At 34.2% G+C, this 16,482-nt stretch overlaps 1 protein-coding gene across 7 annotated transcripts in view; it reads left to right on the forward strand.

Annotated features, from left to right (window-relative positions):
* ATRNL1 (attractin like 1) overlaps nt 1-16,482 on the forward strand; it is a 685,371-nt gene that overhangs the window by 215,793 nt on the left and 453,096 nt on the right. For all 7 annotated transcript variants that reach the window (XR_007513388.1, XR_007513389.1, XM_049854677.1 and 4 more), the window contains 2 exons: nt 1,693-1,771; nt 3,787-3,944. Coding sequence is in view for 5 of the 7 variants with exons in the window: in XM_049854677.1 (XP_049710634.1) it covers nt 1,693-1,771; nt 3,787-3,944 (237 nt within the window). In the remaining 2 variants the exon portion in view is untranslated. The remainder of the gene's footprint in view (nt 1-1,692; nt 1,772-3,786; nt 3,945-16,482) is intronic.

The raw sequence follows: 16,482 nt of genomic DNA on the forward strand, positions 1-16,482 counted from the left end.
ACATATAAGAAACTGCGTTTCTCAGTGTGATAACAAAGTTTTTATAAGTGCCCTATAATCATCATTGGCTTCTTGATTGTTTAATGGTAACTCCAAACTGTAGAGTTCTTTGAAGATATAAGAAATTAAATGTAAGTGGATGTCTGACAAAGGTTGGGTGTGAATAATATGCCTCCCAGTATTATCCTTAGTAAGGAGCCCTGGTGGTGTATTGGGTGAGCACTCTGAATCGACTCAACAACAATGGGTTTATTATCCTTATTGCCATTCACATAGGTCCAGATGAGCCAGAATTCGAGTTTGCCTCTCCCTTGACTACCCGTTTCTCCTTCAATTTCCAGAAATCCTTGAGTGCTTCCAAATGTTCTAGCTTTCAATTTTCCTTCCTACTTTCTTGTCCAGTTGAAGCCAAGAAACCAGATATATGTTCTCTGAAGCTCAAGGATGCTAAACTAATATGAGAAATGTCACTAAGAATCCTTATAGCATCGTTTAGAATAATCCCCTTAATTGAAGAGAGAGTCAACCTGGGAACAATCTCAGTATTAATATGGTTTACTGACCGTGGTTTCCTAGTTATCTTAGAAGAATATAATAAAAAGCAGATACCTTAATTATTTATGCATTTTCTACATTTCGATAATAGATTTTATTTAGACCACTATAGATCAATTCTAGCTAGTGCTTTCATGTGAACAATTTCTGGGGTAGGTTTCTATATAATCTGACCTTACCAAATTCTTATCCACATCTAACCAACAGTATTTTTTTATGGTGAATTTTATCATTTATTGGCATAATGCCAGTATCATTTCTTTTACAATGGCATTTCTTCTCTTGGCCCTAAATATTTATTTTGGGACTTTAAATGTACTGTATAGTTCAGTAATCCTGAAACTTGGAGTTGATAAAGGATGAACTAAAAATTCAAGGAGAGTTTTATAATTTTTTGTTGTTGAAAGTATACACGGCAAAAATACACCACTTTAATTTCTGTATGTACAATTCTGTGACACTGATTACATTCTTCAAGTTGTACAACCATTCTCTCCTTTTCTGAATTGTTTTTCCCCTATTAACATAAACTCATTGCCTCCTAAACTTCCTGTCTGACTTTTCGAGTTGCTGTTGTCAGTTTGAACCCATGTAGGTAGTTCTTCAAAAGAGCGTAGCATACAAGACAAGTATTCTTTATTAACTAAGCAAACTTATTGTTTGGTTTAAAGGAGACTTCAGGGGATACTTGTAGTTTAAGGTTTAATATTTTAACATTATCTCAGGGCAGCCATTTCAGAGGCTCACCCAGTCTAAATGGCTCCAGAAATTCTGGATTCCAGGAGAAGTTTGCATTCTGTTTGACATTTTACCCCCTTTTGACCAGGAATCTGATGCTTAGTGTCCCTTAAGCAGTAACTTCCCCTTACTTCCTCCCATCTGCTCTTGGTAACTATTAATAAACTTTGGTCTCTATGCATTTGTCTATTCTAGATTAAAAAAAGGAACTTTTAAGGTACCTTGAATTTATCACACATTTTTTCATTAAAAAAGCATAATTGACATCTATACTTACTCAGTTGGATATTGACATAATGTGTATTGTTTGAGAAATGTAACAGACATGATTAAAATAGTAGACTAAATGATATGCTATATAATGTAATTTGAATTTTTAAACTTTTTCTTTTTTGGTAGTCAAACAAAAACTTGGATATTTCAATTAATGCATCAAACAACTTTAATCTCAATATTACGTGGTCTGTTGGTTCAACAGGTAAGAGAATTTTGGTGTTACATACCTTTGACATGTGTTCCTACATGGAAGTCATTCAAAGATGACCATTTACTGTGATTTTAAATGATTTAAAAATTATTATATGCCATAATCATCATGCTGTTACAGGTGTAGATAATCAGTAACAATATGAACAATGTTTTATCAATTTATTAACTGCCTGTCTTATTCAATTAAAATTAGATGGGTAGCAAATATTGCACACTATTTAATTTTTTAAATGGCAGTGTTATGAAATGCTGTGATTTTAATTAAGATAGATTATTTCTTTAATGAGTAAAGAGGCTGAGATTTCAATTATGTGATTCAATTTTGAAGCTATAAATTTAATTATTAACCTTAATATTTATATCAAATGATGTAATTCTTCTGTGTGTACTGGTAAAAGTAACAACGTATCTAGCACTTTATAACTTCAAAATATAACTCCTTTGTCAAATTCAGTGCTGAGAGGAGGAAAAAAAACCCAACAACTACGTTTAATAAGTCTTCCATAATCAGGTTTATAAATTGGAACTACTGACTTTTTAGAGTACTTACCTGTATGTTGAATTACGAAAAAATTGTGCTCACTTTCTATACACTTACGTCTTAGGGATTTCTGCTATTTTCCGTTTTCTATATTAATGATATGCTGTTGCACAGATTTACTGAAAACTTGTTTTTTTTTTTTTTTTTGGTATAGAACACATATGGATGCTTAAAAATCCATATTTGATTCCTGAAAATGAAAATGTTTTGCTATTCCAATATGTAGAATCATGGAAGCATAGAATTCAGTAGTGAAGAGACCTTTTGCTATCCTAGAAGCTGTATTACATCTGTAAAGTGCCAAAACAAAATGAGGCCCTTAAGCAAACATTTGGACATTTTATTACTGTGGTTCCAAACATACAGTAAAATCTCGGCATTGTGAGTCTCATTAATTAAGAATTCATGATGACTTGTCCTGGTAATTTGAAATTTACTTCTGCATAATAAGCAAGACTCTACAAGGGTTTTAAAACTTGTCTAAAAAATGTATAAACCATTTCTAACCACTTCAGAACACTGCTTTTAGATTACAGGGAATCACTTGTAACTTTCAGATTCCCAAAACCAAATCTCAGAAGTTTGGATTAATCAGGTAGGAGGTGTGGTCAGGGGATGTGCATTTCTGCAAAGTACCCAGGGTAATTCTGGAATAGTCGAACAGTTCAAGATTAGTCCAGTTGCTCATTATACTGATTCTAATTAATTTTTACTGTTCATTAAAGTAGAGGTCTTGTAAGCTTATTGGAAATGTTTTATTCTACTTGGTTGACTTCAGCAAATATTTATTGAGTGCCCAGTGTGCTTTTAACTAATAGAGCATTTAGCTCATGTTTTAAATTATGGCCTCCTCTTAATTTATTTAAAGAATGATGGTTCTGTTTGTGGTAAGACAAAAAAATTGATTTCTTTTCCATTTTTAATTGGATAGAGACATTCAAAAATATGTTTTGAAAGGCCCTGTAGAGTAGTAAGTGACAGAGCTCTGTTTTTGGAGCACATATACCCAAGTTCCAAATAGGAGTTTACTACTTAGTGGCTATTTTTTTGGAGCACATATACCCAAGTTCCAAATAGGAGTTTACTACTTAGTGGCTCTAAGCTTGGGGGCAAATGCTTTAATCTTTCTGAGATTTGGCTTTCAATTTGAAAATAGAGATAATAATAACTCCCGGATAGAGTTACTGTTAGAAAAAAATATATGACGTTTCTAACCCAGTGCCTAGTAAATAATACTTAATAATTGGTAGCATTTAAAAAATATATTTTTTATAATAAATCTAATGGAAATTATATTTATGGCAAATCTTTTTTGTCATCCTAAATTGTAAAAGGAAGTGATAATTTTGTTTTTTTATGTGTGCAATTGTGAAAAATTGAGTAAGTGTAATTTTTTTTAATTCTTAGAGATTTTTTCCGAGTATGAGTTATTAAATTTGTTGTTACTATTATTTGCATTTTAGCTGGAACAATATCTGGGGAGGAGACTCCTATAGTTTCCAAGACCAATATAAAGGAATACAGAGATAGTTTTTCCTATGAAAAGTTTAACTTTAGAAGCAATCCTAACATTACGTTCTACGTATACGTCAGTAACTTTTCCTGGCCTATTAAAATACAGGTAAGTGTTAGTAATATTTCATTCTAATTACTACTGAGTATTTTCTTTACAAAATGAGACACTGTTTTTTGTTAAAGTTGTGGGATAGATGTATTTCTCAAACTGAAGAAAACTAAAACATGTATTGACCCTTGAGGAAAACAGAATTGACTATGAATGTATTCATGAAAAGCGCTCATGCCAATAATATTGAATCTACCAAAATATGTACTAAAATTTTTCAACGAATAGTTTATTTTTAAAGATATGCAGCAAAACTTGAAATAACTAGGGTTTTCTGGTTAATTTTCTATTTTAATTGAGGTTTAAGTAGATAACCCCTTTTTTATATCCCTACTTGAAATCATTTGCTGTTAATGTAATTTTTCATTAAAGATTTAGGATTAATAGTACTTCTCGGTTACTTCTTTAATTTAAGACCCAGTACTTCTCATTGCTGCTTTCTTTTTCTATGTTATATGTGCCATGTTTAGAGGTAGGCTGCTAAAAGTTTCAGATTTTATTCTTAGGAAACATTTTTGAGATTTTCTGTTTATCTTTGAAAAGTCAATGTTTATGTTCTTAATTTATGCTTTTATGAAAGAAATCCTATATTGGTGAACTTGGGATTTGCTAATTTATTCACTCCATTATTGACTGGTTGATTGATTGATAGTGGATCTCACGTTGAATTCACATTGATTCCTTGAATAGGTCATATGCTAGATTGTTATTTTAAAAAATATTTTAAAGATTTACAAATCACTTCTTCCCCTTTAAACTAATAAGCAACAGTTTATGCTCTATGATTAGAAATATTTACATTTTATTTATATTAATTTCTATGTGATCTTTTGTGGGAAGACTGATTTTTTAAAAAATCGTATGTATACTAGAAAAACTCTTTGTTCTTATTTCTAAGGTTGATTTAACATCTAAATTAAGGTAATTACTTAACTGTTCAAGAAATATTATTATAATTACTATTCAGTATAGTTAGTAATGGAAATTTATTTGAGAAGCAATTGTATTTTTTCATTACATAGTGACTGATTTAGATGATGGATACAGTCAGTAGACTCCAGAAATATTTTCGTATGGTTTCATTTAGTTCCAACACTGAGGATGGTAGATGTACCATTTTATTTTCAAAGATTCATACAGAAATACAGATCAGATTTCAATTGGTTTATTCAAATTATTATTATTAAAGGAGGGAAAAATAGAGGTCACCTATAGAGCTTAATAAACAAAACAGGACAAAACACCAAACTCATGGCCATTGAGTTAATTTTGACCCATAGAGACCCTATAGGACAGAGTAGAACTGCCCCATTGGGTGTCCAAGGAGCGGCTGGTGGATTCGAACTACCGACCTTTTGGTTAGCAACCCAGCTTTTAACCACTGCATATATAAGTAGTAATTAAAATTCATGTAATTGATATATCATTTTAATTGTTTCATGCCCTTTTTATTTTTTTCTTATCTAATTACATTGTATGTTTTAGCAAATTACACAATTACTTTAAAATTTTCATGAATATTTAATTGTCGAAAATTAACTTTCTAAATTGAATTTTCTTTTGAGACTATACAAGGAATATATTCTAGAAACCAAAATCAGAATTTGTGTAATATAATTAAAATACTCCACTATTGTAAAACATGGAAAATAACTGCAGTGGTCAAGATACATAGAGCCTAATTCCTACCTGTTGATGAAATTTATTACTTTAGTCCTGAGGAATATATTATATTAAGTCACATAAGTATGTGAGTTTATTTATAGGGCTATAATAAACTTAGAAGATATTAACATAAAATAGTAAAGTTATTTCAATTTATGTTTTTCCAGTTTTTATATCACTTTATCTTTCTTTGCTGGTGAAGAGAACGAATCATCTTGCTCTTTAATATTTAGTTACTTTCCTGTTAAGTCTAAGGTTTAAAGAGTCTTAATGTCTTTAGTTTTGTTGTATTTCAAATTTTAATAAGATTTTTTAGAAAAATGAGTTTTTAAACTTCTTGCTATACAAGTTCTAATTTTAGAATTCTGGAAAGATTTATATTTTTAAATTAATATGCCAAATCTTATAATTGAAAAAAGCATTTTAATAAATGTAAAAAATCAGTCTTCCTAAAAATGTACTAGCGTATTTAATTTTTTAAATGTTTTCCTCTTTTTGGATTTATGGTTGCACAGTGGTTAAGAGCTACTGCTGCTAACCAAAAGGTTGGTGGCAGTCTGAATTCATCAGCTGCTCCTTGGAAATCCTATGGGACAGTTTTACTCTGTCCTAAGATGGCAACAGGTTTTTTTGTACATAGGGTCATTATGAGTTGGAATCAACACAACAGCAATGGCTTCGGGTTTTCTTTGGTTTTTCCTTTTTTAACGTTTAACATTGAATACTGGCAAATTCAGATCTTTAAGCTCTGAAGAGTAGATGTTTTCAGTGTTGCTATATAGAATTCTAGCAATCTGGTGTTAAACATAATTCCAATTACTTTGTGAAAATGGAAGGTAGATGGCCTCTTCTGTTTTGTCCATTTTTTGCCAATTGTAAGAACACTGGGATGGTGCTCTTGGGATAAGCAAGACTGCACATTTACGTAGATATCCATTCCAATATTCTTGACTAGTTTGTAACAGTACAATATGGTAGAAATATACTTCATATTCATCCAAAGTTAAATAGTTAGGGCCTGTGAAGTTTCCCTGTTTAAATAGTGTATTGAGTTATAAGATGCATTCAATAAAGTGCATAAGTCTTAAGCAGGCAGCTTTGAACTTTTACGTGCATGTACTCCATAAAGCCACCACCCCGATCAAGATCTAGGGAGATCATTAGCAAATCTCTGGACCGCTCTCGGCTGCTCTCTCTTCTCTGGTACTCACTCTATCCTGTGAGCTCTAGTCGCCTTGGCCCTCTCAGATTCCTAGCTTCGCCTTAACTCAGGGAAAGCTCAGGACTACAACTGTATCCCGCTTCCCTGTGATGTATTTTTGAAACCACAATAATATGTGACATTCGAGAGCATACCTCTTTTCTCTCAGGGATCACTGTCCTGTGTTACCTAATGTTCAATATCTGAAACCATTGTTTCATATATTTTTTTACAACTGTTTCTAGCAGGAGGGTAAATCTATTCCTTGTTACTCCATTTTGGAAAGGAAACAGAAATTCAACATATAATTTGAGTCTAACAAATAAATATGTGTGGTAGCCATAAATTTGTTCACAAAATGGTAGGGGTGTTACTATGTATATGGTTTTATATTTTTATTTGTAAATGTTATATTTAGAAGCTTGACTTTCATTTCCTAAGTAGTTTTAAAATAGATGGCAGTCAGGTTCTAGACGTAAGTATACGTATTTTAGAATTCATGAGCATATAGTATTGTGGATTCCAGCAAGCTTCAACCTATGAGAAAGTTTACAATCCACAGATCAATTTGTTCATACATATTTATCAACTACACTGTAGGGAGCAATTATCTTGAAAAGTGGCTGAAGTAAAAGATTACAAACAACCTAATTCTTAACTGGAAAAACAAAAACAAAAACATCAGACCGTAAGATACCAAGAATACTTCAGTCAACAGACAAAAATCATTATTTTCTTTTGATAAAATTTTATTAGTAATCTAACAAGCAAAAATATTATTTCTGATATAAATAAGCATTTTATTTTTATTATCACTTCTACTTAATTTGTATTTATATTGGTTTCAGTAGAGTTGCTATATAGAGAACTTTGTGTTAGCTCAAAGAAAATGCTTGAAGTTACTTCATCCTATCTACTTGTAATTCAGTTCTTTGTTTCTTACTATGCTATAGCATAAAAGATGCATGAAGAGTTTAATTTTTAATTATTTGTTGTTTTTGTATAACAAAATGCCTTTGTGTGATATCTCTTTTTGTGAGCCAAACAATTCACATAGATTCTGCTTCAATTAATGACAGTAGTAGTTTCATACTTTTGTGATATAATTACGTAATTTTTAAAATCACACTTCTTTTGAGTACGTGGCAGTTGTAATCTTTCCATATATATTTGAACAGACCAATTTTGAAGCTATTCAGTGAATAAGGAGAAGCTATGACTAACATGTAAGACACTAAGAAAATATTTCATTAGATTTGTTCAACTTGGGTCAAATCTTGTTATTAGTGGGGAAAAACTTAATAGCAGAATTATAGAACTTTTTAAATGTATACAAAGAATGAGGAAAATATAAAGCCATAATCATGTTATTTACTTGGCATCTTCCTCTGTATTCCATTGGTCAAAAGGATAATTAATATATAGTAGTGCTTTGTAGAGAAATGACATATATTAAATTTTTATGTAAATTCTTGGCTACACTTCCCACCAGGTAAATATTTTTTTTTTTTAGTGCTTTGTAGAGAAATGACATATATTAAATTTTTATGTAAATTCTTGGCTACACTTCCCACCAGATAAATATTAAGTAAGTTTATATCACATACAGTATACTTTGCTAGGACATGTAATAGTACAAAAATAGTTTCTATCCTCACATAGGTTATGCAACATACCAGTCAGGATCCTTTCAGTTGCAAATAAAAAAATCCAACTTGAAATTAGCTTAAAGTAAAAAAGGGACATTATAGGCTTAAAAAATGAGGCATCCAGGGAAAGGTGTTTAGGAGGTCCAAGAACTCACTATCCCCTCCTCTGACCCTCTGACCTAAAATTGCATCCCTGACATTCTTTATACTTGTCTTAGTTTGCTGGAGCTGCCATAAAAAAAAAAAAAAAGTAACATAGTGGGTGGCTTTAAAGAATGGGAGTTTATTTTCTCACAATTCAGGAAGCTAGAAAAAAAAAAAAGAAGTCCAGATTCAGGGCATGACTATAGACAGAGGTCATTCCCTGTCAGTTCCTTGGCACCTGTCCCTTCCCTCATACCCCTGTGTATCTCTATATCTATTCTACTCTTTTTTGTAACTCAGAAGTGATTAAATTTAGGACCCACCCTACTTGGATTTGAGGAAATTAGCATAACAGAGAAAACCCTGTTTCTAAAAGGGATCACATCCAGGTATAGGAGCCAGGACTTCATATTTTAGGGGACACAGTTTAATCTATAACAGCACTCCTATTATGCCATATAAATAATTGTTGAGTTGATGAATGTAATTTTTCTCTAAGTTATGTTTCACAGGGTATGTTGACCTCATTCTATTCTATTTTAGTTAGGTTTATAGCATCCTAATTTAGTGCTGTCTGAGAGAAGAAGGTTTCTCTCTGTCTTAGAGTCTTTATATTGGGGACATATTGTCTCCTATGTTTATGTCTCAGGGACATATTTGTGTTTTGCTTAGGTCGTAAACTGTTCATTGAGCTATTCACTTTGGCCGACATGTATGTGAGTGGTATTTATGCATGGGGGTCTGGATTATATGGACTCCTCTGTGATAGTTAAAAAAAAAAAAACTGTGATAGTTACAGAGGTAATATTCAAGCAGAAAAGCTTCTTAGAGTTATACTGAATCACAGTTCTGCAGGATGACTAGGACTAATAGTTCAGCAATGGGACACGGTGCATGGAGGGAATTCTGGAAAAGAGGGATCAGTTTTTAAAGTTCCAATTAAAGAATTTTCATCAGAGAGCAAATAGAATTTTGAAGCGGCTGGAAAACAAGTTGAATGACAGAAAAGTGGTGGCGTAGGATGGTTGCGGTGGTGGAAAGAGGACAGGAAATAAAGTGGAACGTTTGCTCAGAGCCAGATGATAAAGTGTTTGCAGAGTTAATTATGAAATGTGACTTTTTGCATAGAATAGGTTTTAAAATATTTCTGTATTTCTCCACAGTGGAATTAAAATCAGCCAATAGATGCTATAGGAAAGTCAAGTTCAGTTTAAGGAAGAATTTTAATGAACAGAGTTATCCAGAAGATTGGTTTGCATTGTTTACTAATCAGCTCTCTACCTCCAAAATGTTTAATTAGAGGCTTTATTACATAGAGATATCAAAGATGGGATATAGGTGGCTTTCTGTCTGAATTGGGTGCTTCGTGATTCTGTAATTTTGTAATCATACTCTCAGTATTTTATATTTTAAATAGATGAGTTTTTTTTAATAGCTATTAATTATTGGAATTTTTACTGTGTTTGATATGTGCTTGATTTATTAAAGGTTTATCTTATTAGAGAATTTGGTGCTACTGTCACTTGCATGCTTTGTTTTAGGTAGGCTGTAAATATTCTGGAATAATCAGAGCTGATGAAATATAAATAGTTTAAAGATTATTTAAGTATACAAAAATAAAAAATTCCAAAATCTTTTGACAACAGGCAACTTGCTAAAAGTATATATATATATAAATGAATATGGAATATAAGTATGTAAATGAATATGAGATACTACAGATCTGTCTATCCACACACATACAAATACATCTATACACATACTACATATAGTATGTGTGTGTATAGGATCACTATGAGTGTGTGTGTGTGTGTGTGTATATATATATAAATATAAAATACTAACTCCTGAAATGGTTGAATGTCAACAAATTCTTTTTGGTACAGTGACTCTATTTCTTCCATCTTCTTTTGATGGTTCCTTTACATATTATACCAATGGTATTGAAGGGAGAAGTCCGTGCTGCACTGAAGGCATTGGTGAAAAAACCAGGCTCTGGGAATTTACAGAATACCAACTGAGTGTTTCAAAAAACGGATGCAAAGCTGGAAGCACTAACTCATCTGTACTAAGCAATTTGGAAGATAGCTACCTGGCCAACAGACTGGAAGAGATCTGTGTTTGTGGCCTTTCCAAAGAAACGTGATCCAAAAGAATGCGGAAATTTTCGAACAGTATCATTAATACCATAGACAAGTAAAATTATTGTGAAGGTCGTTCAGAAACAGTTGCAGCAGCGCATTGACAGGGGACTGCCAGAGATTCAGGCCAGATTCAGAAGAGGACGTGGAATGAGGGATATCGTTGCTGATGTCAGATAGACTTGGCTGAAAGCATAGAATACCAGACAGATGTTTACTTGTGTTTCCTTGACTATGCAAAGGTATTCGACTGTGCGGATCATAACAAGTTATGGAAAACATTGCAAAGAATGGGAATTCCAGAACACTTAGTTGTGTTCATGAGAAACCTGTTCATGGACCAAAAGACAGTCTTTCAACAGAACAAGGGAGTACTGAGTGGCTTAAAATAAGGAAAAGTGTGCGTCAGGGTTATATCCTTTCTCCATACATATTCAGTCCGTGTGCTGACCAAATAATCGGAGAAGTTGGACTATATGAAGAAGAATGTAGAATCAGGATTGGAGGAAGACTTATTAACAACCTGCATTATGCAGATGACAAACCTTTGCTTGCTGAAAGTAAAGAAGACTTGAAACACTTACTGATGAAGATTAAAGACTACAGTATGGATTGTACCTCAACATAAAGAAAACAAAAATCTTCAAACTGGATGAATCAGCAACATCATGATAAGTGGAGAAAAGATTGAAGTTGTCAATGATTTCATTCTACTTGAAGCTACAATCAGCACCCATGGAAGCAGCAGTCAGAAAATCGAATGACCTATTGCGTTAGGGAAATTTACTGCAAAAGACCTCTTTAAAGTGTTCAAAAGCAAAAATGTCATTTTGAGGATTAAGGTGTGCCTGACCCAAGTCGTGGTATTTTCAGCTGCCACTTATGCATGTGAAAGCTGGACAATGAATAAGGAAGACCGAAGGAGAATTTATGCCTTTGAAATATGGTGTTTGTGGTGTAGTGGTTAAGAGCTCGACTCCTAAGCAAAAAGTCAGTAGTTCACATCCACCAGCCAGCCGCCCCTTGAAAACCCTATAGGGCAGTTCTACTCTGTCTTACAGGGTTGCTATGAGTTGGAATTGACCCGATGCCAGTGGTTTTTTTTTTTTTTTTTTTTCCTGGTTTACCAGAAGAATTAACAAACTGTCTTGGAAGAAGTATAGCCAGAATGCTCCTTAGAAGTGAGGATTTGTCTCATGAACTTTGGACATGGTATCAGGAGGGACCAGTCTCTGGAGAAGGACGTCATGCTTGATAAAGTACAGGGTCAGCGAAAAAGAGGAAGAGTCTTGATGAGATGGATTGACACAGTGGCTGCAACAATGGGTTCAAACATAGTAATGATTGTGAGAATGGCACAGGGCCGGGCAGCGTTTTGTTCTGTGGTATATAGGGTCGCTGTGAGTCAGAACCAACTGGATGGCACCTAACAACAGCAGCATATACCTATATATCTATATCTGTATGTATGTTGGAAACCCTAGTGGTATAGTGGTTAAGTGCTACAGCTGCTAACCAAGAGGTCGGCAGTTTAAACCCGCCAGGTGCTCCTTGGAAACTCTGTGGGGCAGTTCTATTCTGCCCTGTAGGGTCGCTATGAGTCGGAATCGACTCGATGGCAGTGGGTTTGGCTTTTTTTTTATATGTATGTATGTATTGCATATATGTAGGTATGTGTGCATATATATATGTTTGTTGTAAAGGTAAGTATAAATGGAAAATTGTTTAAACTGTTTTGGCTATACAGTAAATTTCTTGACTGAAATAACATTAGCCTTTGTATTACATTTGAATTAAAATAGTGGCAATTTTCTTTTTCGGTAAAGTAGGCTTTATTACAGGTTGTATTATCAAATACACTTTTGTTTTTTACCTGCTTTCTGTCCCATTTCTCAAAAATCTCTTTAATTTTTAAATTATTTTTATTTACTCATTTATTGTTTTATAAAACATTTTTGTGTGAAATACTTGTCTAACAAGCAGTTATCGTGGTACAAAAACTTCATGTGGGTAAAGATGATAACTGTTATATTAAAAGGTAAAATTTGTCTTATCTCCACTATTGTTCTTGCTGCTAAAACCTACCATCTCCATTTTTTTTTTATGTGTTTGAAGATGACTTGGGAGTAAACATCTTTTTTCAAGATGTTTATTATTTTATTTGTGTGTAAGTAGTGTAATAAATTTTGATAAATTATATTTTTTCTTCATTTCTCATTGCTGAGTCATGTGTATTGTAAAAGTATTTTTTATAACCTCTTAAGTCTTATATTCTTACTAATGTATTTCTAGAAATCAAGAAAATGATTTTCTTTAAAGTGATCAAACAGAATGTGGAAGTTATCAAACGATATCATTAATATCACATGCTAGCAAATATCTGCTGAAGATAATTAAAAAATGACTGCAGCTGTACACTGAAAGGGACCTACTTGAAGTTAAAGCTGGATGGACATGAAATGAGGGATATCATTGCTTTTTTCAAATAGATCTTGGCTGAAAGTAGAGAATCTCAGATGGGTGCTTACAAAACAGAAACAAAAAACCCATTGCTCTCAAGTCTGTTTTGACTCATAGTGACCGTATAGGTTGGAGTAGAACTGCCCCATAGGGTTGCCAAAGAGCCACTGGTAGATTCAAACTGCCAAGCTTTTGATTAACAGTTGAGCTCTTAACCATTGCACCAGGCCGTTGAACGTGTGTGTGTCATAACAAATATGAACTATATGAAGAAGAACGTGGCATCAGGATTGGAGCAGGAATCATTAACAACATGTGATACGCACATGTCACAACCTTACTTGCTGCAAATGAAGGTGATTTGAAGCACTAACTGATAAAGGTTAAAGACTACAGTCTTCAGTATGGATTACGCCTGAATGTGAAGAAAATGATAATCCTCGCAAATGGACTGATAAACAACATCATGATAATTGGAGAAAAAATGGAAGTAGTTTCATTTTATTTGGATCAACAGTCAATGCCCAAGGAAGCAGCAGTCAAGAGATCAAGTGATGTATTGAATTTTTGCAAATATCCTGCAAAACCAACCAAAAAAACCCAAACCCATTGCTATCGAATCAATTCCAACTCATAAAGTTTAAAAAAGCCAAGTTGCCACTGATGACTAAGATGTGCCTGACCTAAGCCATGGGTTTTTCAGTCACTTCATTTGCATGTGAATGTTGGCTAGTTTGGAAAAGGAAGACAGAAGAATAATTGATGCATTTGAACTGTGATGTTAGTGAAAAATAACAAACATACTGTGGACAGCCAAAAGAAGGAACAAATCAATCTTAGAAAAAAATACAACCAGCATGCCCCTTGGAAGGGCAGAAGATGGGACTTTGACTTGCATAGTTTAGACACATCATCAGGAATGAGCAGTCACTAGAAAGGACATCCTGGTTGGTAAAGTAGAGGGTCAGTGACAACAAAGGAAACCGTCAGTGGGATGGATTGACACAGTAGCTGCAACAATGGACTCAACATAATGATGATCATGGGATGGTTATACCTAAGGTCCTCATGAGTTGGAGCCCTTTCAATAGCAATTAAATAAAAACAACAACACAGTATGCCTACCAGAGCAGGCAGATATAAGTAGATAGCTATTTATACACAGTTAATCAGGGTTTAATTTCATCATTAAGAGTCTCTGCCATTTTAATATATTGTTTAATCAATTTATGTATTTTGAAAAGCTGTCTTAATTTAATGTATATCATTCTAATTTTAAATAAGCTTTCTTCATTGTCTTTGATAGAATCTTTTAAGATTTAGATTGCCAACCTTTAGTATTCGAATATTCTAAAGAAATTCTAAGTTTGACTGTGAGACATATCACTTGTATGATAAATGTGCCAATAATCTAGTAATTAAACAAAATTATTTATTTTTATTTATTTATTTATTTAATAACTTTTATTAAGCTTCAAGTGAACGTTTACAAATCCAATCAGTCTGTCACATATAAGTTTACATACATCTCACTCCCTACTCCCACTTGCTCTCCCCCTCTTGAGTCAGCCCTTTCAGTCTCTCCTTTCTTGAAAATTTTGCCGGCTTCCCTCTCTCTCTATCCTCCCATCCCCCCTCCAGACAAGAGTTGCCAACACAATCTCGAGTGTCCACCTGATATCATTAGCTCACTCTTCATCAGCGTCTCTCTCCCACCCGCTAACCAGTCCCTTTCATTTCTGATGAGTTGTCTTCGGGGATGGTTCCTGTCCTGCGTCAACTGAAGGTCTGGGGAGCATGGCCGCCGGGATTCCTCCAGTCTCAGTCAGACCATTAAGTTTGGTCTTTTTATGAGAATTTGGGGTCTGTATCCCACTGATCTCCTGCTCCCTCAGGGGTCCTCTGCTGTGCTCCCTGTCAGGGCAGTCATCGATTGTGGCCGGGCACCAACTAGTTCTTCTGGTCTCAGGATGATGTAGGTCTCTGGTTCATGTGGCCCTTTCTGTCTCTTGGGCTCTTAGTTGTCGTGTGACCTTGGTGTTCTTCATTTTCCTTTGCTCCAGGTGGGTTGAGACCAATTGCTGCATCTTAGATGGCCGCTTGTTAGCATTTAAGACCCCAGACTCCACATTTCAAAGTGGGATGCAGAATGATTTCATAATAGAATTATTTTGCCAATTGACTTAGAAGTCCCCGCAAACCATGTTCCCCAGACCCCCACCCTTACTCCGCTGACCTTTGAAGCATTCATTTTATCCCGGAAACTTCTTTGCTTTTGGTCCAGTCCAATTGAGCTGACCTTCCATGTATTGAGTGTTGTCTTTCCCTTCACCTAAAGCAGTTCTTATCTACTGATTAATCAATAAAAAACCCTCTCCCACCCTCCCTCCCTCCCCCCCTCGTAACCACAAAAGTATGTGTTCTTCTCAGGTTTACTATTTCTCAAGATCTTATAATAGTGGTCTTATACAATATTTGTCCTTTTGCCTCTGACTAATTTCGCTCAGCATAATGCCTTCCAGGTTCCTCCATGTTATGAAATGTTTCAGAGATTCGTCACTGTTCTTTATCGATGCGTAGTATTCCATTGTGTGAATATACCACAATTTATTTACCCATTCATCCGTAGATGGACATCTTGGTTGCTTCCAACTTTTTGCTATTGTAAACAGAGCTGCAATAAACATGGGTGTGCATATATCTGTTTGTATGAAGGCTCTTGTATCTCTAGGGTATATTCCTAGGAGTGGGATTTCTGGGTTGTATGGTAGTTCTATTTCTAACTGTTTAAGATAACGCCAGATGGATTTCCAAAGTGGTTGTACCGTTTTACATTCTCACCAGCAGTGTATGAGAGTTCCAATCTCTCCGCAGCCTCTCCAACATTTATTATTTTGTGTTTTTTGGATTAATGCCAGCCTTGCTGGTGTGAGATGGAATCTCATCGTAGTTTTAATTTGCATTTCTCTAATGGCTAATGATCGAGAGCATTTTCTCATGTATCTGTTGGCTGCCTGAATATCTTCTTTAGTGAAATGTGTGTTCATATCCTTTGCCCACTTCTTGATTGGGTTGTTTGTCTTTTTGTGGTTGAGTTTTGACAGAATCATGTAGATTTTAGAGATCAGGTGCTGGTCGGAGATGTCATAGCTGAAAATTCTTTCCCAGTCTGTAGGTGGTCTTTTTACTCTTTTGGAGAAGTCTTTAGATGAGCATAGGTGTTTGATTTTTAGGAGCTCCCAGTTATCGGGTTTCTCTTCATCATTTTTGGTAAT

Source organism: Elephas maximus, chromosome 16 (genome assembly GCF_024166365.1).
Source record: "Elephas maximus indicus isolate mEleMax1 chromosome 16, mEleMax1 primary haplotype, whole genome shotgun sequence".
NCBI classification, from domain to species: Eukaryota; Metazoa; Chordata; class Mammalia; order Proboscidea; family Elephantidae; genus Elephas; species Elephas maximus.